The sequence below is a fragment of the Heterodontus francisci genome, chromosome 38 (genome assembly GCF_036365525.1).
Source record: "Heterodontus francisci isolate sHetFra1 chromosome 38, sHetFra1.hap1, whole genome shotgun sequence".
NCBI lineage: Eukaryota > Metazoa > Chordata > Chondrichthyes > Heterodontiformes > Heterodontidae > Heterodontus > Heterodontus francisci.
In genome coordinates this window covers 41,310,270-41,334,296 of record NC_090408.1, presented here as the reverse complement: position 1 = coordinate 41,334,296, position 24,027 = coordinate 41,310,270, and the positions used below count along the sequence as shown (strand labels likewise).

At 47.3% G+C, this 24,027-nt stretch overlaps 1 protein-coding gene across 2 annotated transcripts in view; it reads right to left on the bottom strand.

The window, feature by feature from the left end:
• The window catches only part of LOC137352565 (A disintegrin and metalloproteinase with thrombospondin motifs 7-like), a 190,888-nt gene that overhangs the window by 117,718 nt on the left and 49,143 nt on the right, over positions 1–24,027 (bottom strand). For both annotated transcript variants that reach the window (XM_068018208.1, XM_068018209.1), the window contains exons 5-7: positions 22,827–22,910; positions 17,817–17,941; positions 14,242–14,391 (exon numbers count right to left, since the gene is read on the bottom strand). In XM_068018208.1, the coding sequence (XP_067874309.1) occupies positions 14,242–14,391; positions 17,817–17,941; positions 22,827–22,910 (359 nt within the window). The remainder of the gene's footprint in view (positions 1–14,241; positions 14,392–17,816; positions 17,942–22,826; positions 22,911–24,027) is intronic.

Sequence of the window (24,027 nt, the reverse complement as noted above, 5' to 3'; positions counted from 1 at the left end):
GGCACATTATTGGGGTAACACTTGGCACATTACTGGGGTAACACTCGGGACATTACTGGGGTACACTTGGCACATTATTGGGGTAACACTTGGCACATTACTGGGGTAGCACTCGGGACATTACTGGGGTAACACTCGGGACATTACTGGGGTAACACTCGGGACATTATTGGGGTAACACTCGGGACATTACTGGGGTAACGCTCGGGACATTACTGGGGTAACGCTCGGGACATTACCGGGGTAACACTCGGGACATTACTGGGGTAACACTCGGGACATTACTGGGGAACACTCGGGACATTACTGGGGTAACACTCGGGACATTACTGGGGTAACGCTCGGGACATTACTGGGGTAACGCTCGGCACATTACTGGGGTAACGCTCGGGACATTACTGGGGTAACACTCGGGACATTACCGGGGAAACACTCGGGACATTACGGGGGTAACGCTCGGGACATTACCGGGGTAACACACGGGACATTACTGGGGTAACACTCGGGACATTACCGGGGTAACACTCGGGACATTACCGGGGAAACACTCGGGACATTACCGGGGTAACACTCGGGACATTACTGGGGTAACGCTCGGGACATTACTGGGGTAACACTCGGGACATTATTGGGCTAATGCTCGGCACATTACTGGGTTAATGCTCGGGACATTACTGGGGTAACACTCGGGACATTACCGGGGAAACACTCGGGACATTACTGGGGTAACGCTCGGGACATTACCGGGGTAACACTCGGGACATTACTGGGGTAACACTCGGGACATTACCGGGGTAACACTCGGGACATTACCGGGGAAACACTCGGGACATTACCGGGGTAACACTCGGGACATTACTGGGGTAACGCTCGGGACATTACTGGGGTAACACTCGGGACATTATTGGGCTAATGCTCGGCACATTACTGGGTTAATGCTCGGGACATTACTGGGGTAACACTCGGGACATTACCGGGGAACACTTGGGACATTACCGGGGAACACTCGGGACATTACTGGGGTAACGCTCGGGACATTACCGGGGTAACACTCGGGACATTACTGGGGTAACACTCGGGACATTACTGGGGTAACGCTCAGGACATTACCGGGGTAACACTCGGGACATTACTGGGGTAACGCTCGGGACATTACCGGGGTAACACTCGGGACATTACCGGGGTAACACTCGGGACATTACTGGGGTAACACTCGGCACATTACTGGGGTAACACTCGGCACATTACTGGGGTAACGCTCGGGACATTACCGGGGTAACACTCGGGACATTACTGGGGTAACGCTCGGGACATTACTGGGGTAACGCTCGGGACATTACTGGGGTAACACTCGGGACATTACCGGGGTAACACTCGGGACATTACTGGGGTAACGCTCGGGACATTACTGGGGTAACACTCGGGACATTACTGGGGTAACACTCGGGACATTACTGGGGTAACGCTCGGGACATTACTGGGGTAACGCTCGGGACATTACTGGGGTAACACTCGGGACATTACTGGGGTAACGCTCGGGACATTACTGGGGTAACGCTCGGGACATTACCGGGGTAACACTCGGGACATTACTGGGGTAACGCTCGGGACATTACCGGGGTAACACTCGGGACATTACCGGGGTAACACTTGGGACATTACTGGGGTAACACTCGGCACATTACTGGGGTAACGCTCGGGACATTACCGGGGTAACACTCGGGACATTACTGGGGTAACGCTCGGGACATTACTGGGGTAACGCTCGGGACATTACTGGGGTAACGCTCGGGACATTACCGGGGTAACACTCGGGACATTACTGGGGTAACGCTCGGGACATTACCGGGGTAACACTCGGGACATTACCGGGGTAACACTCGGGACATTACTGGGGTAACACTCGGGACATTATTGGGCTAATGCTCGGCACATTACTGGGTTAATGCTCGGGACATTACTGGGGTAACACTCGGGACATTATTGGGGTAACACTCGGGACATTATTGGGGTAACGCTCGGGACATTACTGGGGTAACGCTCGGGACATTACCGGGGTAACACTCGGGACATTATTGGGGTAACACTCGGGACATTACTGGGGTAACGCTCGGGACATTACCGGGGTAACACTCGGGACATTACCGGGGTAACACTCGGGACATTACCAGGGTAATGCTCGGCACATTACTGGGTTAATGCTCGGGACATTACCGGGGTAACACTCAGCACATTATTGGGGTAACACTCGGCACATTACTGGGTTAATGCTCGGGACATTACTGGGGTAACACTTGGGACATTATTGGGCTAATGCTCGGCACATTACTGGGTTAATGCTCGGGACATTACTGGGGTAACACTCGGGACATTATTGGGGTAACGCTCGGGACATTATTGGGGTAACGCTCGGGACATTATTGGGGTAATGCTCGGCACATTACTGGGTTAATGCTCGGGACATTATTGGGGTAACACTCGGCACATTACTGGGGTAACACTCGGGACATTATTGGGGTAACACTCGGCACATTACTGGGGTAACACTCGGGACATTATTGGGGTAACGCTCGGGACATTATTGGGGTAATGCTCGGCACATTACTGGGTTAATGCTCGGGACATTATTGGGGTAACACTCGGGACATTACTGGGGTAACACTCGGCACATTACTGGGGTAACACTCGGGACATTATTGGGGTAACACTTGGCACATTACTGGGGTAACACTCGGGACATTATTGGGGTAACACTTGGCACATTACTGGGGTAACACTTGGCACATTATTGGGGTAACACTTGGCACATTACTGGGGTAACACTCGGGACATTACTGGGGTAACACTTGGCACATTATTGGGGTAACACTTGGCACATTACTGGGGTAACACTCGGGACATTACTGGGGTAACACTCGGGACATTATTGGGGTAACACTTGGCACATTACTGGGGTAACACTCGGGACATTACTGGGGTAACGCTCGGCACATTACTGGGGTAACACTCGGGACATTATTGGGGTAACACTTGGCACATTACTGGGGTAACACTCGGGACATTATTGGGGTAACACTTGGCACATTACTGGGGTAACACTTGGCACATTATTGGGGTAACACTTGGCACATTACTGGGGTAACACTCGGGACATTACTGGGGTACACTTGGCACATTATTGGGGTAACACTTGGCACATTACTGGGGTAGCACTCGGGACATTACTGGGGTAACACTCGGGACATTACTGGGGTAACACTCGGCACATTATTGGGGTAACACTCGGGACATTACTGGGGTAACACTCGGCACATTACTGGGGTAACACTCGGGACATTATTGGGGTAACACTTGGCACATTACTGGGGTAACACTTGGCACATTATTGGGGTAACACTTGGCACATTATTGGGGTAACACTCGGGACATTACTGGGGTAACACTTGGCACATTATTGGGGTAACACTTGGCACATTACTGGGGTAACACTCGGGACATTACTGGGGTAACACTCGGCACATTACTGGGGTAACACTCGGGACATTATTGGGGTAACACTTGGCACATTACTGGGGTAACACTCGGGACATTACTGGGGTAACACTCGGGACATTATTGGGGTAACACTCGGGACATTACTGGGGTAACACTCGGGACATTATTGGGGTAACGCTCGGCACATTACTGGGGTAACACTCGGGACATTATTGGGGTAACACTCGGCACATTACTGGGGTAACACTCGGGACATTACTGGGGTAACACTCGGCACATTACTGGGGTAACACTCGGGACATTATTGGGGTAACACTCGGCACATTACTGGGGTAACACTCGGGACATTATTGGGGTAACACTCGGGACATTACTGGGGTAACACTCGGGACATTATTGGGGTAACACTTGGCACATTACTGGGGTAACACTCGGGACATTATTGGGGTAACGCTCGGCACATTACTGGGGTAACACTCGGCACATTACTGGGGTAACACTCGGGACATTACTGGGGTAACACTCGGGACATTATTGGGGTAACGCTCGGCACATTACTGGGGTAACGCTCGGGACATTACCGGGGTAACACTCGGGACATTACTGGGGTAACGCTCGGGACATTACTGGGGTAACACTCGGCACATTACTGGGGTAACACTCGGGACATTATTGGGGTAACGCTCGGCACATTACTGGGGTAACACTTGGGACATTACTGGGGTAACACTTGGGACATTACTGGGGTAACACTCGGGACATTATTGGGCTAATGCTCGGCACATTACTGGGTTAATGCTCGGGACATTACTGGGGTAACACTCGGGACATTACCGGGGAAACACTCGGGACATTACTGGGGTAACGCTCGGGACATTACCGGGGTAACACTCGGGACATTACTGGGGTAACACTCGGGACATTACCGGGGTAACACTCGGGACATTACCGGGGAAACACTCGGGACATTACCGGGGTAACACTCGGGACATTACTGGGGTAACGCTCGGGACATTACTGGGGTAACACTCGGGACATTATTGGGCTAATGCTCGGCACATTACTGGGTTAATGCTCGGGACATTACTGGGGTAACACTCGGGACATTACCGGGGAACACTTGGGACATTACCGGGGAACACTCGGGACATTACTGGGGTAACGCTCGGGACATTACCGGGGTAACACTCGGGACATTACTGGGGTAACACTCGGGACATTACTGGGGTAACGCTCAGGACATTACCGGGGTAACACTCGGGACATTACTGGGGTAACGCTCGGGACATTACCGGGGTAACACTCGGGACATTACCGGGGTAACACTCGGGACATTACTGGGGTAACACTCGGCACATTACTGGGGTAACACTCGGCACATTACTGGGGTAACGCTCGGGACATTACCGGGGTAACACTCGGGACATTACTGGGGTAACGCTCGGGACATTACTGGGGTAACGCTCGGGACATTACTGGGGTAACACTCGGGACATTACCGGGGTAACACTCGGGACATTACTGGGGTAACGCTCGGGACATTACTGGGGTAACACTCGGGACATTACTGGGGTAACACTCGGGACATTACTGGGGTAACGCTCGGGACATTACTGGGGTAACGCTCGGGACATTACTGGGGTAACGCTCGGGACATTACCGGGGTAACACTCGGGACATTACCGGGGTAACACTTGGGACATTACTGGGGTAACACTCGGCACATTACTGGGGTAACGCTCGGGACATTACCGGGGTAACACTCGGGACATTACTGGGGTAACGCTCGGGACATTACTGGGGTAACGCTCGGGACATTACTGGGGTAACGCTCGGGACATTACCGGGGTAACACTCGGGACATTACTGGGGTAACGCTCGGGACATTACCGGGGTAACACTCGGGACATTACCGGGGTAACACTCGGGACATTACTGGGGTAACACTCGGGACATTATTGGGCTAATGCTCGGCACATTACTGGGTTAATGCTCGGGACATTACTGGGGTAACACTCGGGACATTATTGGGGTAACACTCGGGACATTATTGGGGTAACGCTCGGGACATTACTGGGGTAACGCTCGGGACATTACCGGGGTAACACTCGGGACATTATTGGGGTAACACTCGGGACATTACTGGGGTAACGCTCGGGACATTACCGGGGTAACACTCGGGACATTACCGGGGTAACACTCGGGACATTACCAGGGTAATGCTCGGCACATTACTGGGTTAATGCTCGGGACATTACCGGGGTAACACTCAGCACATTATTGGGGTAACACTCGGCACATTACTGGGTTAATGCTCGGGACATTACTGGGGTAACACTTGGGACATTATTGGGCTAATGCTCGGCACATTACTGGGTTAATGCTCGGGACATTACTGGGGTAACACTCGGGACATTATTGGGGTAACACTCGGGACATTATTGGGGTAACGCTCGGGACATTATTGGGGTAATGCTCGGCACATTACTGGGTTAATGCTCGGGACATTATTGGGGTAACACTCGGCACATTACTGGGGTAACACTCGGGACATTATTGGGGTAACACTCGGCACATTACTGGGGTAACACTCGGGACATTATTGGGGTAACGCTCGGGACATTATTGGGGTAATGCTCGGCACATTACTGGGTTAATGCTCGGGACATTATTGGGGTAACACTCGGGACATTACTGGGGTAACACTCGGGACATTACTGGGGTAACACTCGGCACATTACTGGGGTAACACTCGGGACATTATTGGGGTAACACTTGGCACATTACTGGGGTAACACTCGGGACATTATTGGGGTAACACTTGGCACATTACTGGGGTAACACTTGGCACATTATTGGGGTAACACTTGGCACATTACTGGGGTAACACTCGGGACATTACTGGGGTAACACTTGGCACATTATTGGGGTAACACTTGGCACATTACTGGGGTAGCACTCGGGACATTACTGGGGTAACACTCGGGACATTACTGGGGTAACACTCGGGACATTATTGGGGTAACACTTGGCACATTACTGGGGTAACACTCGGGACATTACTGGGGTAACGCTCGGCACATTACTGGGGTAACACTCGGGACATTATTGGGGTAACACTTGGCACATTACTGGGGTAACACTCGGGACATTATTGGGGTAACACTTGGCACATTACTGGGGTAACACTTGGCACATTATTGGGGTAACACTTGGCACATTACTGGGGTAACACTCGGGACATTACTGGGGTAACACTTGGCACATTATTGGGGTAACACTTGGCACATTACTGGGGTAACACTCGGGACATTACTGGGGTAACACTCGGGACATTACTGGGGTAACACTTGGCACATTATTGGGGTAACACTCGGGACATTACTGGGGTAACACTCGGCACATTACTGGGGTAACACTCGGGACATTATTGGGGTAACACTTGGCACATTACTGGGGTAACACTTGGCACATTATTGGGGTAACACTTGGCACATTATTGGGGTAACACTCGGGACATTACTGGGGTAACACTTGGCACATTATTGGGGTAACACTTGGCACATTACTGGGGTAACACTCGGGACATTATTGGGGTAACACTCGGCACATTACTGGGGTAACACTCGGGACATTATTGGGGTAACACTTGGCACATTACTGGGGTAACACTCGGGACATTACTGGGGTAACACTCGGGACATTATTGGGGTAACACTCGGGACATTACTGGGGTAACACTCGGGACATTATTGGGGTAACGCTCGGCACATTACTGGGGTAACACTCGGGACATTATTGGGGTAACACTCGGCACATTACTGGGGTAACACTCGGGACATTACTGGGGTAACACTCGGCACATTACTGGGGTAACACTCGGGACATTATTGGGGTAACACTCGGCACATTACTGGGGTAACACTCGGGACATTATTGGGGTAACACTCGGGACATTACTGGGGTAACACTCGGGACATTATTGGGGTAACACTTGGCACATTACTGGGGTAACACTCGGGACATTATTGGGGTAACGCTCGGCACATTACTGGGGTAACACTCGGCACATTACTGGGGTAACACTCGGGACATTACTGGGGTAACACTCGGGACATTATTGGGGTAACGCTCGGCACATTACTGGGGTAACGCTCGGGACATTACCGGGGTAACACTCGGGACATTACTGGGGTAACGCTCGGGACATTACTGGGGTAACACTCGGCACATTACTGGGGTAACACTCGGGACATTATTGGGGTAACGCTCGGCACATTACTGGGGTAACACTTGGGACATTACTGGGGTAACACTTGGGACATTACTGGGGTAACACTCGGCACATTATTGGGGTAACGCTCGGCACATTACTGGGGTAACACTTGGCACATTACTGGGGTAACACTCGGCACATTACTGGGGTAACACTCGGGACATTATTGGGGTAACGCTCGGCACATTACTGGGGTAACACTTGGGACATTACTGGGGTAACACTCGGCACATTATTGGGGTAACGCTCGGCACATTATTGGGGTAACGCTCGGCACATTATTGGGGTAACACTCGGCACATTACTGGGGTAACACTCGGCACATTACTGGGGTAACACTCGGGACATTATTGGGGTAACGCTCGGCACATTACTGGGGTAACACTTGGGACATTACTGGGGTAACACTCGGGACATTACTGGGGTAACACTCGGCACATTATTGGGGTAACGCTCGGCACATTACTGGGGTAACACTTGGCACATTACTGGGGTAACGCTCGGCACATTACTGGGGTAACACTTGGCACATTACTGGGGTAACACTCGGCACATTACTGGGGTAACGCTCGGCACATTATTGGGGTAACGCTCGGCACATTATTGGGGTAACACTCGGGACATTACTGGGGTAACACTTGGCACATTATTGGGGTAACACTCGGCACATTATTGGGGTAACACTCGGGACATTACTGGGGTAACACTTGGCACATTATTGGGGTAACACTCGGGACATTACTGGGGTAACACTTGGCACATTATTGGGGTAACACTCGGCACATTATTGGGGTAACACTCGGGACATTACTGGGGTAACACTCGGCACATTATTGGGGTAACGCTCGGCACATTATTGGGGTAACACTCGGGACATTACTGGGGTAACGCTCGGCACATTATTGGGGTAACACTCGGCACATTACTGGGGTAACACTCGGCACATTATTGGGGTAACGCTCGGCACATTATTGGGGTAACACTCGGCACATTATTGGGGTAACGCTCGGCACATTATTGGGGTAACACTCGGGACATTACTGGGGTAACGCTCGGCACATTATTGGGGTAACACTCGGCACATTATTGGGGTAACGCTCGGCACATTATTGGGGTAACACTCGGGACATTACTGGGGTAACACTCGGCACATTATTGGGGTAACACTCGGCACATTATTGGGGTAACGCTCGGCACATTATTGGGGTAACACTCGGCACATTATTGGGGTAACGCTCGGCACATTATTGGGGTAACACTCGGGACATTACTGGGGTAACACTCGGCACATTATTGGGGTAACACTCGGCACATTACTGGGGTAACACTCGGCACATTATTGGGGTAACGCTCGGCACATTATTGGGGTAACGCTCGGCACATTATTGGGGTAACACTCGGCACATTATTGGGGTAACGCTCGGCACATTATTGGGGTAACACTCGGGACATTACTGGGGTAACGCTCGGCACATTATTGGGGTAATGCTCGGCACATTACCGGGGTAACACTTGGCTGATTTCAGCTACTGTGGAAGCAGGAATATTACACGTATCCCCTGTAAAATCCTGTTCCCATTGCTATCCAGGAATTCCTACTGGAAAGAATGAACTTGCACCGTTCATGACCTCAGGTCATTCCCAGGTACTTCACAGACAATTGAATACCTTTATAAAATTTATTCCGTTAACAGCGATAGTAAAACCATTTAAAATAAATTTTTTGCCGTGGCGTTAAAGCAAGACAAAGCAGAAAACTTTCGTAAATGCTTTCAGGACACAAGAAAGGATAATTGTGTCTAGAATTGAATAATTCCTGCTCTGGGATGGGTTAGGCCTGAATCCCACCTGATATTAGACATCGTGTCTGGTGATTTGTTAGTTCAATAAACAGCAGAGGCAAAACACTGCAGATGCTGGAAATCTGAAAGCTGAACAGAAAATACTGGAAATACTCAGCAGGTCTTGCAGTGTCTGCAAGGAATGTCATTGACCTTAAACGTTGGGCAGAGCTTTATGGACCCCCATCCCCGGGAGTGGGCTGGGAGGTGGGGAAGTTGTATAATCGGGTGGGATGGCGGGGGGCACCATGTCTGTTGCCTACCCACCTCCGCTGGTATTTTACCAATGGTGGGGGAGGTGGCAGATGGCCCGCCTACCCTTGGGCCAATTGAGGCCCTTAGTGGCTAATTAATGGCCAATTAAGGGCCTCTTCACAATGCCGCTGGTATATCCTGGAGGCCTGACTGCAGGCTCGGGAACAAGGGTCGTTCCTGCTCGTGCACCATGTGCTCCATGGAGGGCCCACCCCCCCAAGTGGAAGGGACCACCCCGGCTTGATTCCCCCCACCCCCAGCCTCCCAATCACTGTCAACTCCCCTCCTCGCCAGGGCCTGCCAGAGTGGCCCCGTTCAGCCTGCCCCCTTACTTTTTTCCCCCAGCCTCCGTCACTGGTTGGGTCCAGGGCTGCTGCAGTCCCAGCAATGGCCACCGCTCCAAGCGGCACCGCTGGGACGAAAGAGCCGCAGGCCCTCTGATTGGTCGGCAGCTCTTGGAGGCGGGACATCCTGCCTTATGGGTGCTGAAACCATGACGTTAGGCAACTGATTACTTGAGCCACGCAAAATTACCGCGTGGTTTCCCAGGCCGATGGAGGCGGGATCACCCCCACCTCTCCAGCTGGTGGGCGGGGCCGCTGCCTCAACGTTAAAACCCAGCTAACTTTGTTTCTCTCTCTCCATGGTTGCTGCCTTCCAAACCCACGACCTCGCCCACCTAGAAGAACAAGGGCAGCAGGCACATGGCAACCCCACCCCTGCAAGTTCAGCTTCGACTCACACACCATCCTGACTTGGAACTATATCACTGTTCCTTCACTGTCATTGGGTTAAAATCCTGGAACTTGCTTCCTAACAGCACTGTGGATGTACCTACCTCACATGGACTGCAGCGGTTCAAGAAGGCAGCTCACCACCACCTTCTCAAGGGCAATTAGAGATGGGCAATAAATGCTGGCCTGGTCAGCGACGCCCACATCCCATGAATGAATAAAAAAAGCTCTGTTTATATTTCAGTAACCAGCAATCTGCTTTTCTAACGGAGAGCTGCCCAGTTCAATGAAGTATGCATAAAACGTGAGTGTCTGCAACAGGATCTTTTATAAAGAGACACCAGAGAGTAAGTTGCATAAACCACAATACATTATGTTTCGAAGACCATATGAACTGCAGATTCTGGGTACTGAGAGAATGAGATTAAAGTTTAATGTACACAAGTGAATTTCTGATCATGTGCCAATGTGTCAGACTGACATCTCAGCATTAAAATTCCTTTCTCATTTTCAGTCTAACTTTGTAGCTCATTAGAGATATATCTGTAACTTAAAAAAATTCTACCTCGTGAAACATCTTGATTATACATCTTGATTTTAATGTACTGTAACTTTAAAAAAAAATTGGTATCTTGTGGTGATAGTAGTATAACAAATGAATCTAGGAATTCAGATTGTTAAAGCGAATATCTAAAAACCATCACAGAGCGCAACTAAAGAGAGGGGCTCTAATGGGAGAATAAAAATTCAACTTCAGTTGTAACTCTGGAAGTGAGTGACAGGCTAGAATCTAGACTAGGGATTTCTATATAAGGCTGTTTATTTATATAGCACCGTTCACATCCACATAATGTCCCAAAGTGCTTAACAACTGACTTTACAAGCGCAGTCGCTGTTGGCTTACAGGTTAATAAAGGATCCCACACAGTATTTTGATGAAGAGCAGGGGAGTTCATCTCTCTGCTCACTGACCTAGATTGGCTCCCAGTTAAGCAACACGTCAATTAAGCCAACGTGCCTTCAGCTGCCTCTGCCTCTGGAATTCCCCCTCTAAACTTCTCCGCCTCTTTATCTCTCTTTCCTCCTTTAAGACGCTCCTTAAAACCAATCTCATCTGCCTTAATATCCCCTTATGTGGCTTGGTGTCGGTCTTTATTTGATAATCGCTCCTGTAAAACGCCTTGGGATGTTTTACTACTTTAAAGGTGCTATATAAATGCAAGTTATTGTTGTTATTCTGGTGGTGTCCCAGAACATTAAAGAAAGAGAAAGACATTGCATTCCTGAGACCACATTTTCAGTTGATTTTGACAACATTGCTACAGAGTTCAAGTGCTGTATTAATGAAATCAGTTAAAAAAAGAAGAGATTATTTGGTCATTGTCATATTGCTGTTTGTGGGAGCTTCCTGTGTGCAAATTGCTTCTGTGTTTCCTACATTACAACAGTTACTGCACTTCAAAAGTATTTCATTGGCTGTAAAGTGCTTTGGAATTTCCTGAGGCTGTAAAAGGTGCTATATAAAGGTAAGTCTTTCTTTAAATGAGAGTATCTGGCCAGAATCTAATTGAAGGGCTCACACTATTTACATACAGAATATACTGAACACTTCAGAGTAATTACATGCTGAAATCTAACTTTGATACACTAACTACAGAATACTGGGCTTCTGAGAATGAAAAATCATATCATGGAGTTTTGATTACACAGCAAGTTGTCAGATCAGACAGGGAGCACTTATTGAAATTAATCCAGTCTAAACTTTTGTTGAAACTATTCCAAACTGCCAAAGTTATTTTAATATACAATATTTATGCAGATTTATTTTAAATTTCAAGTAGAAGCTTTATCCAGATTTTTGGCTTCATCGTGCACAAGTTCTTTTTCCTTTTTTTATTCATTCGTAGGATGTGGGCGTCATTGGCTAGGCCAGCATTTATCGACCATCCCTAAGTGCCCTCAAGAAGGTGGTGGTGAGCTACCTTCTTAAACCGCTGCAGTCCTTGGGGTGCAGGTACACCAACAGTGCTGTTAGGAAGGGAGTTCCAGGATTTTGACCCAGTGACAGTGAAGGGATGTCGTTCCCAATCAGGATGGTGTGTGGCTTGGAGGGGAACTTGCAGGTGGTGATGTTCCCATGCATTTGCTGCCCTTGTCCTTCTAGGTGGTAGAGGTCCTGGGTTTGGAAGGTGCTGTCGAAAGAGCCTTGGTGTGTTGCTGCAGTGCATCTTGTGGATGGTACACACTGCTGCCACTGTGCGTCAGTGGTGGAGGGAGTGAATGTTTGTGGATGGGGTGTCAATCAAGTGGGATGCTTTGTCCTGGATGGTGTCGAGCTTCTGGAGTGTTTTTGGAGCTGTACCCATCCAGGCAAGTTGGGAGTCTTCCATCACACTCTTGACTTCGGCCTTGTAGATGGTGGACAGGCTTTGGGGAGTCAGGTGAGTTACTCGTTGCAGAATTCCCAGACTCTGGACTGCTCTTGTAGCCACGGTATTTATGTGGCTGGTCCAGTTCAGTTTATCATCAATGGTAACTCCAGGGTGTTGATAGTGGGGGATTCAGTGATGGTAATGCCACTGAACATCAAGGGGAGATAGTTAGATTCTCTCTTGTTGGAGATGGTCATTGCCTGGCACTTGTGTGGCACGAATGTTACTTGCCACTATCAACCCAAGTCTGGATATTGTCCAGGTCTTGCTGCATATGGACACAGGCTGCTTCAGCATCTGAGGAGTTGCGGATGGTGCTGAACATTGTGCAATCATCAGCAAACATCCCCACTTCTGACCTTATGATGGAGGGAAGGTCATTGATGAAGCAGCTGAAGATGGTTGGGTCTAGGACACTACCCTGAGGAACTCCTGCATTAATGTCCTGGGACTGAGATGATTGACCTTCAACAACCACAACCATCTTCCTTTGCTCTAGATAGGACTCCAACCAGTGGAGAGTTTTCCCCCGATTCCCATTGACTCCAGTTTTGCTCGGGCTCTTTGATGCCATACTCGGTCAAATACTGCCTTGACGTCAAGGGCAGTCACTCTCACCTCACCTCTTGAGTGCTGCTCTTTTGCCCATGTTTGGACCAAGGCTGTAATGGGGTCAGTGGTAGTTCAGTATGTGCAGACGCCAGTTTCCAATGGGATTAACTTCACCATAGTTCTAAACTGAGGTTGGGTACATGCGCTTTGTGCTGAACTGTCACACAGCAAGTCCCAGGTTCAATCCCTGGCCTGACCCAAGATGATGGTAGATAGATTACATTTAAAAGAAAGAGCTGTATTTCTGCAGCGCCTTCAGAACATCACAAAGTATTTTACAGCCAATGAAGTACTTTTGAAGTATAATCGCTGTTATAATAGAGGAAACTCTGCAGCCGATTTGTGCACAGCAAGATCCCACAAACTGCATTGAGATAAACAATTTACTGAGTGATCAATATTGGCCAGAACTCCCCTGCTCATCTTTGAAATAGTGCTGGGGGATTGTTTACTCCCTCCAGAGAGGGCAGACAGGGCCTCAGTTCACATCCCCCCTGATGTGAACATCAGCCTGGATTTTGTGCTCAAGTATCTGGAATGGGACTTGAACCACAAATGGTAAGACCTTAGTCATGAGAGAGCGTTGTCAGACTTACTTGTGCCCGAGCTCGTGGGCGACAGTGAATGCCAGCGGAAGGCCTGAGTCCTCGTTGATGCTGCAGCTCCTGTGAGGCTGACACATTCCGGAAACGTGTGACAACCCCAGAGTCTCACATGGACGGTTCATTCCGGCACAGATGTCCTTCCTTGTCAACACAAGAGAAACAACACTTAAAACCATGCTTCTCACTGAGGCTGTGCCACTGGGAACACTCACCGGTGAGATTCCTTGACAATAGATTTAATGAGAGAAGGACCTCCTGTTTTGTACTCACATCTGCCGAACTGTCTCACCTCCCTCCATCTCCGAAACTAGTCTTCTGCCAGCAACCTACCAGCAGGACACCAGTACACACCCGCAGGCCACCTCTTACAGTAATCCATAAACCAACAGTCCACTGTAATGAACAGGCCATCCCAACAGTGCCAACATTCCACACAGTCAGATCCCAGGGTCACTCACAAGCCATGCCAAACTGCAACACTCACTATCAATGTCCTAGATACACTCATCCTGCACAATGCACACTGTTTATCTAACCGTGTAATATATGGCATTATATTGAAACCAAAGATCATTTGTAGTATTTTTTTTTAATGTGATAATGTGTGGAAAAATCCATATTTAATCTGCTCAGCCTTTACTAAGTGAGCTCAGAGTTGTAGTAATTAATGGGAATATCACACATTAACCATGTCAATATAGTTGCTGGGTGTAGCTTTGCTCCAATGACTGAAGAACTCATTTGTGATCTTCACTTACTGTGCCCCTGCTCATGCCCAAAATCTCTTCATCTCGATACCCCTCAATTCTTCCAAAAGTCTAACAGCCCATTGCTTAAACTGTGTCTTCAGCTCCCACCTCTTTAAATGTTCCTGTTTTAGACGCACCCTTCTATAAAGTGCTCCAATGTATTTTTCTATGTGAGGGGAACTTTATAAATTGTTGTTGGCTATATTGTCCCAGTATATAACAAGCATAAAAAAAGTCAAAAAATCTCTCAAAAATAAAGCTGTGTTAACTTTCTACGCACTCCAATAAGTTTAATTTTGCTTTAGGAATTAATTCATGCTCATTTATTCCAGTGGATTAAACCTCTTCCCATTCACTCCCACTGTACAAAATTCCAATAGAGTCATAGAGAGATATAGCACTGAAACAGGCCCTTTGGCCCACCAAGTCTGTGCTGACCAAGAACCACCCATTTATACTAATCCTACATTAACCCCATATTCCCTCTCACATCCCCACCTTCCCTCAATTCCTACCACCTACCTACACTAGGGGCAATTTACAATGGCCAATTTACCTATCAACCTGCAAGTCTTTGGCTGTGGGAGGAAACCGGAGCACCTAGCAGAAACCCATGCGGTTACAGGGAGAACTTGCAAACTCCACACAGGCAGTACCCAGAACCAAACCCGGCTCACTGGAGCTGTGAGGCTGCGGTGCTAACCACTGTGCGACTGTGCCCAGAGTTTCACTCATTGCTCCCATTTTGTCAGAATTCCTGTGAAGTGAACCAATTCTGAATCACACCTCTTGCACAGGATCCCACAACCTTGCATTTTTATTTTTAGTGCTGAATGGATGAAATATAATGCCTATTCTGTCAAGAATACGCTAGAGAGTGCTGGATGATTTATAAGCCTAATCAAACTTTGAGTGCAAAATTTATCGTTTGGCTCAGAATTTTAGGATTGGATTGTTGAGTAAATGATTTAATGATTGTGAGTTGAAGGGTCGCTGTCTGCCTGGTTTTAATCTGCAGTTTCCAGAAATCCCAACTGTTTCTTGACAAATTGATTCTGAGTTTGCTGGGAGTACAGTACTGAAAATAACATGGAACATTACCTACACAGTGGCGCAGTGGTTAGCACCGCAGGCTCACAGCTCCAGGGACCCGGGTTCAATTCCGGGTACTGCCTGTGTGGAGTTTGCAAGTTCTCCCTGTGTCTGCGTGGGTTTTCTCCGGGTGCTGCGGTTCCCTCCCACATGCCAAAGACTTGCAGGTTGATAGGTAAATTGGCCATTATAAATTGCCCCTAGTATAGGTAGGTGGTAGGGAAATATAGGGACAGGTGGGGATGTGGTAGGAATATGGGATTAGTATAAATGGGTGGTTGATGTTCGGCACAGACTCGGTGGGCCGAAGGGCCTGTTTCAGTGCTGTATCTCTAATCTAATCTAATCTAAGATGTTAACAAAACTGCACAAAACTGGTGCAGCCCAACAGTGAAGCCAGGGATCATTAGATTGAGGGGAGGGCCATCATCTAATGATCCAATTGCTATGTCAGCACTCCTTGAATTTCTCATCACAGATCCGCTTCTAGTAAAGGACAAGTCAGTATTTATCGTGGATTTCCCACACTCATCCAGAAATCCAATTATCCCTTTCAATTTCTCCATTTCGCGAAGGTGCTGAGCTTTGTCTACGAACACCAACTGCCCTCAGCTGCGTTATCCCTTCCTGATTGCAGTATATTCACAGGAACCCACTTAACAATACATTTATGTAGCACCTTTAATCTAGGAAAACGTCACAAGGAGTTTCACAGGAGTGTAATCAGACAAAAATATGACAACAAGCCAAAGAAGGAGGCTTTAAGGAGCTTCTTGAAGAAGAGGAGAAAGTGACATAGAGGTTTAGGAAGGGAATTCCAGAGTTTCGGGCCTAGAGAGCTGAAGGCATGGCCACCAATGGTGGAGCGAAGGGAGTGGGGGATGCACAAGAGGCCAGAATTAGAGGAGTGCAGAGATCTTGGGGTGTTAATTGTATATAAATTGACTGTTTAGTTGGATTCCATTGGTAAGTGTTAAATGGGTATTCACTTGTGCTCCTATATATAAAGAGTAGGTTCTGTAAATAGTAGGCTCCAGTTCTATCCTTCACTGCCTGGCTTTCTGGAGTATAACATGGAGTGGGGGGAAAAGGTTACAGAGATAGGGAGGGGCGAGGCCATGGAGGGATTGGAATACAAGGATGGGGCAGTTGGGGGAAGAATCAAATCCATTGGACACACGGAGACCTGCTGGACATCAGTCCAATATTCAGAGCTGGTGCTCTGGTCTCCACTCACTGGGAATGAGTGGAGTAGAGACCAGACCCAATGCTGCTGACTCTGCAGGAATAGTATCCGAGCCAGTGGCCATTTGGCATCAACAGTGATATCAATGGGATAAGACACAATAGGTTGACTTATCTTTCAGGAGCATTTCCTGTCTGCGCCAATTGCATGTGGAGATTTTGAATTTCAATTATTTTAATTACTATTTATGTTATTTGACATACTTCAATAGGTAATTGTCACTTTGAGGGAAAATTTTTATGGCTTCATTAAGAACTTTTGTTTACAAAATTCAAAACTGGAGGAAGAAAACAAAATGTGCAATGACCAGAGATTTGAGAATAATATTGACTGCCTGGCTAGTTCCAGACAATGTGTAAAATAAGAGGGCGGGCTACAGTTCACACAGATAAGCAGATAAATAAGGTAAATAAATCAAGTCCAATTGTCTGCTTCTGTTGGTTATAAATCGAGCTCCAGGCCTTTGATGCTCTTCTTACCGTGTGAGCAAGAGAGCCACATCATGGTGTGTGGGGTGACTGTCTCCCTTAATGTTGATCGTTTTTTGCCACTTGCAGAAGCTCGTCAGTGTGTTGTCAGCGTGATGCGTTATCTTGAGGTCCTCCTGATACAATGATAGAAGAGTGTTAGTGTCCAAATGTGACCAAACCCAAATGATCCCAGGATCAGTAGAGCATTAGTGTCTAAACGTCGCTTTACGTTGAGAGACTAGAGAAGCTGGATTTGTTCCTGGAGCACAGAGGTTAAGGGGTGATTTAATAGAGGTGCTCGAAATGATGAGGGGCTTTGGTAGAGCAAATAAAGAGAAACTGCTTCTAGTGGCGGGAGGGTCAGTAATGAAAGGCGATCATTCAAGATAATTGGCAAAAAATCCAGAGGGGAAATGAGGACAAACTTTCTCACCCAGCGAGTTGTTGTAGTTTGGAAGGCAGTATTTACAGGGGGTTTCTTGGAGTGGGTCAGTATGTACAGGGGATGCCTGGGAATGTGTCAGTATTTATCCCATAGGGATCACTGTGCAGATCACTGTGGCTACACCATCTGGTGTACCATATATGGGATTTCTGCACAGCCATGCATAGCAGTTATCTGTGCTCCAGTAACAATGTCAGCTACACAACAATGCATCCATTAAAGCCAGGTTCCTTGCAGTGTCTTTGAGAAAGGATTCATAGAATGTGTGAGATTTTCACAGAGAAATCGCATCAAATAAAAAAGGTTGAACTCTTCACTTTGAAGCGATGGTCACGCCTCTCTCTCAACAAACTTTCGAAACTGCTGACCTCTGCCTGCTCCTTGCGGACGTGTTACTTTTATCCTCGATTTCCAAGGGCGTTCATATTCATTTGAGGAGGAGGAAAGCAAAATTGAAGGAATGGCCTCTTCTGAAAGTCTTGCAGTATAATAAAACTCAACAAAGTTCATAGAATGTTCGAGACAAACAAAAATAAAGGAACAAGTTGCATTTATATACCACCTTTAACATAGTAAAACGTCCCAAGGCGCTTCGCAGGAGTGTTATCAAACAAAATTTGACACCGAGTCACATAAGGAGATATTAGGACAGATGCCCAAAAGCTTGGTCAGAGGTATGTTTAAGGAGATAGAGGTGGAGAGGAAGAGAGGTTTAGGGATGGAATTCCAAAGCTTAGGGCCCTGGCAGCTGAAGGCATGGCTGCCAATGGTGGAGTGAAGAAAATAGGGGATGCGCAAGAGGCCAGGATTAGAGGAGCACAGAGATCTAAGAGAGAGTGTGGGACTGGATGAGATTAGAGAGATAGGGAGTGGGGGTAGTGGGCAGGGGGGTGGGGGAGAGGGTGTGAGGCCATGGAGGGATTTGAAAACAAAGATGAGAATTTTAAAATACGGGCATTGCTCAACCAGGAGCCAATGTAGGTCAGCGAGCACAGGGGGTGATGGGTGAAGGGGACTTGCTGCGAGTTGGGCCACAGGCAGCAGAGTTTTGGATGACCTTAATTTTATAGAGGGTGGAAGCTGGGAGGCCAGTCAGGAATTTAATTTGTAGAAATGAAAACAGAAATTGCTGGAAATGTTTACCAGATCAGGCAGCAGCTACAGAAGGAGAAACATAGACAATAATTTTAACCTAATTCTCCCGTTGGGAAACTGACAGGATAGGGGGCATTTACACCCCGAGCGATTTTACTCTTCATTGAAGTTACTATTGGTTAGGGTGTGAAACAGAAGTTCCATCAATCCCACCTGGCGAGTTAAATTAAAATTACCCCCGCCCCCCCCTCTCAACAGCGTTAATGTTTGAGATCACTGACCTTTCATCAGAATGAGTTCATTGACCTGAAACATTAACCCTACATTCCTCTCTCTGCAGATGCTGCCTAGCCTGCTTTCAACATTAATATTTTTACATTTCAGATTTCCACCATTTGTTGTAATTTGCTTTTACTTTAAACTTTGTGCACAGTTTGTTAGCCTTTACCGTGCAGTATATTTTCAAATGAAGAAGGTTCTCTTCAAAGCTTGTGGGTTAAGGGCAAGTATAAGCTGTTTTATGCTGTGAATCCGTTTGCAATTGTCTGTATGTCAAAGGTGCAAATCTCCAGCAACCTCCCCTAATGAGCATATAATTCATGGCAAATAAAATTAAATCCTGCCATTTCAAAAAATTAACAAACAGAACGCTTACCCATCCCCCCCCTCCCCTTTACCCACAACCTCCGCATCCCCTGTGGAAAAGCTGAGTCTCCTTCCTACATTACAACAGTGACTACACTGCAAAAGTACTTCATTGGGTGAAAAGTGCTTTTGGGATATCCTGAGGTCGTGACAGGCGCCATAGAAATGAAAGTCTTTCACTCCTTCATTTCTGTTCAAGCTGTTGGCCTCAGTGCCCCATAGTCAGGGCTCGGACTTCACCGACCACTGCTGGACAGGGTGTGCGTGTGGGCATCGGGCAAGGAGACTAGACTTGGCCGTGATGCCTTTCATGGTGTAATGGCCCCATCTGGGCTCACATGGGAAGCATGGCAGCTGGAGTCCTGTGGAATCGGTATCACGGCCTGAATCGCCCCTGCAAGGGGCAGGAGCAAACCAAAGGCTGACAGAAAGAACAGTGCTGGTGGGAGTCCCACTCCACTTCTCCCACACAAAAGCTGCATTTGTGTAAGGAGGATATTTGGATATTAAACTTCAATTGTTATGAGATTGCCCAGGTGCATTTAAAATACTTTTGAAAAATTATGCTGATCTTACAACTAGACCATAATAACAATCAGGTTACAGTGATTACATTTTTGGGCTCTTGTTGGACATCAACAACCGTTTTCTAAAGTGTATGGCAGAGTTGGCTCAAAAGGCCAAATGACCTACTCCTATGTTCCTATGTAACTGGGCACAGTGCCTTGCATAGCATGTGACTTGATACGGTATCACGCAACCATGTGCTCCTGCTGTAAAGGTTTCACTTTCATTGTGCATTCCAGCTGAAGGAGAAAAGCTGATAATCTTGGACAACACTGTGAGTGAAAAGAGTTGTTGAGGTAAATCAAGATAAATCACAAGGTGGTGACACCTGAGCACGAAAGGAATAGAAGGGTATGCTGAAAGGGTTAGGTGAAGAGGGATGGGAGGAGGCTCATGTGGAACATAAACACCAACAGGGAACCAGATGGGCCGAATGGCCTGTTTCTGTGCTGTACATTCTCTGTAATTCTACCTAGTTCTATGCATTGTAACATTAAGGGCATGGCTGACAATTACAGATCTTCTCTTATCCACTTTATGTTTCTAGGCTCTCACACAATCCCACTGAAGGACATCAAATTTAATTCATTTAATTAACCTGTTCACAAGGTGGATATGGATGAGGAAGTCCATCCATCTTAGCTAACGCAACCCAAACCAATAGGGCCCCTCAATACAGCCTCCAACTGTCTCAAACATTTCTAGGTTTTTTCCCCGCGTTATCCTAACCAAAAATCTACTGTTGAAGAAGCTTGGGTCTTAAATCTAGATGGAAGACAAAACTGAGAGGGGTTAGGAATGTCTAGAAGAAATACAGAACCAGCAGGAGGTCATTCTGCTCCTTGGGCCTATTCCACCATTCAGTTAGATCATGACTGATCTGTAACTTGACCCCACCCAGCCACCTTAGTTCCATATCCCTCAATATTCCAGCCAATCTATGAATCTCAGTTTTGAAATTTTAAAGCCTCAACAGCTTTTTGGGGAGTGAGTTTCAGATTTTTCCTACTCTTTGTGTAATGGATTGCTTCCCGAACGGCTTAGCTCTAATTTTAGGGTTCTGCCCCCTTGTTCTGGATTCCCTCACTGGAGGAAACAATTTTTCCCTATCTACCCTACTGAAAATCCTTTAATTATCTTAAATACCTCAATTAAATCACTCCTTAATCTTCTTCACTCAAGAGAGTAGAAGTCCAGTCCATGCAACCTGTCCTCATAATTTAACCCTTTTAGCCCCTGTAAATCTTCATTTTAACACAGTGAAGATACACAGAGGAACACCGAGCCTGTCTCTGAATGGTCAATCACTTACTTTAAGTGTGACAAAGACTTCAGTTGATCTGTTAGGACATTGTTGGCACCTGCTTTCATATGAGAGATGGAAAGATATTTTATACTGTGTGAGGGAGATGGTCTGAGCAGGGTCATGGTAGTAGAGTTATAATCAGCATGAAGTCCTCTGGGCTACACAGGGGGGAAAAATCACCAGTCTTCCACTCCTGATCACTGTACACATGCATCAAAACAAAAAGTAAGGGAAGAGTGACATGACTGGGTCGATACACTAGTCACAGAGCAACGTGGTGGTCTATTGAAAAACCTCTCATTATTGGGGATAACAGTAAGAGAATAAAGGAGGCTGCAAATGAGAGTCGCAAAAGCACCAGAACAAAGCAAGGGAACAATCTGAGGGAGCCGTGCATGCATTTAACATTTCACTGGCAGAAAAAAAGAAATGACATCTGCTATAAATCTCCAACAGCGAGGAAAAGTCTCCTACGTGTATGAAATATTGAAACTAGGCAGATATAAAAAGTAATTGCCTGTTACATGGCTTGCATTGTACCTCTGGTGAGCAAAGCCTCAACAATGCATCCTGCACAAGGTTACACATTCATAGAAACATACAGCACAGAAAGAGGCCATTCGTCCCAACGTGACCGTGCCGGCTTTTTGAAAGAATCATCCAATTAGCCCCACTCCTCTTCTCTTTCCTCATAGCACCGCAATTTTTTTCCATTCAAGTATTTATCTAATTCTCTTTTGAAAGTTACTAATGAATCTGCTTATTCACCTGCTTGGCATTAAACTCAGCTGCATCGAATGGGAAAACTAACTGAAATTCAAGCTAGCGTCATTGTGAATATACTGAACTGATCGACTGCGCAGACCAGTGTTCTCATTAGACATTTTCCTACCATATTACACCAAGGCCCATGTAGAACTGTCCCTCTAATTCAATCAAAACGCGTACAGTTCTTTCTCACCTCATCTTCCTCCAACAGCACAAGACGAACTATGATGATGTTCACGGCGTTCCCAATACTTGAATCACGGAACAACCCTGCGACCTGCAGAAAGGCATGGGAAGAGATGGTGAGAGAGGCGGACGGGCACACACACACTCTCACACACACACTCACGCAGACACATACGCACAGACACACACACTCTCATATACACAGACACACACACTCTCATACACACACACACACACACACACGCAGACACATACGCACTCATACACACAGACACACACACTCTCATATACACAGACACACACACACTCTCACATACACACACACGCAGACACATACGCACTCACACACAGACACACACACTCTCATATACACAGACACACACACACTCTCACATACACACACACACACACACGCAGACACATACGCACTCATACACACAGACACACACACTCTCATATACACAGACACACACACACACACTCTCATACACACACAGACACGCACGCACTCATACACACACACACACACACACTCTCATACACACACACACAGACACGCACGCACTCATACACACAGACACACACACTCTCATATACACAGACACACACACACACACTCTCATACACACACACACACACAGACACGCACGCACTCATACACACAGACACACACACTCTCATATACACAGACACACACACGCACACTCTCATACACACACACGCACACACAGACACGCACGCACTCATACAATGGTTCTGTTACAACAACAGCAATTTGCATTTATATAGGGTCTTTAACATAGTAAAACATCCCAAGTTGCTTCACAGGAGGTTTATCGGACAAACTTTGACATTGAGTCACATAAGGAGATATGAGGACAGGTGACCAAAAGCTTGGTCAATGAGGTAGGTTTTAAAAGCATCTTAAAAGTGAAGAAAGAGGTAGAGATGTGGAGAGGTTTAGGGAGGGAATTCCCGAGCTTAGGGCCCAGGCAGCTGAAAGCACAGCCACCAATGGGGCTGTAAGTCACTGGATTTACTGGGCTGTTCTCCAGGGATTGTGATTGCTGAGCTGGAACTCTGGCTCGGTGGCCCTGAGCTTCAGGATAGGGAACTCAGCCAGGGTTCCTGCTCTTGATCACAAATATGGTGACTCCTGTTGGAAAGTAATCAAATGTTTAAGAGTGCATGTGTGCACATGCATGTGT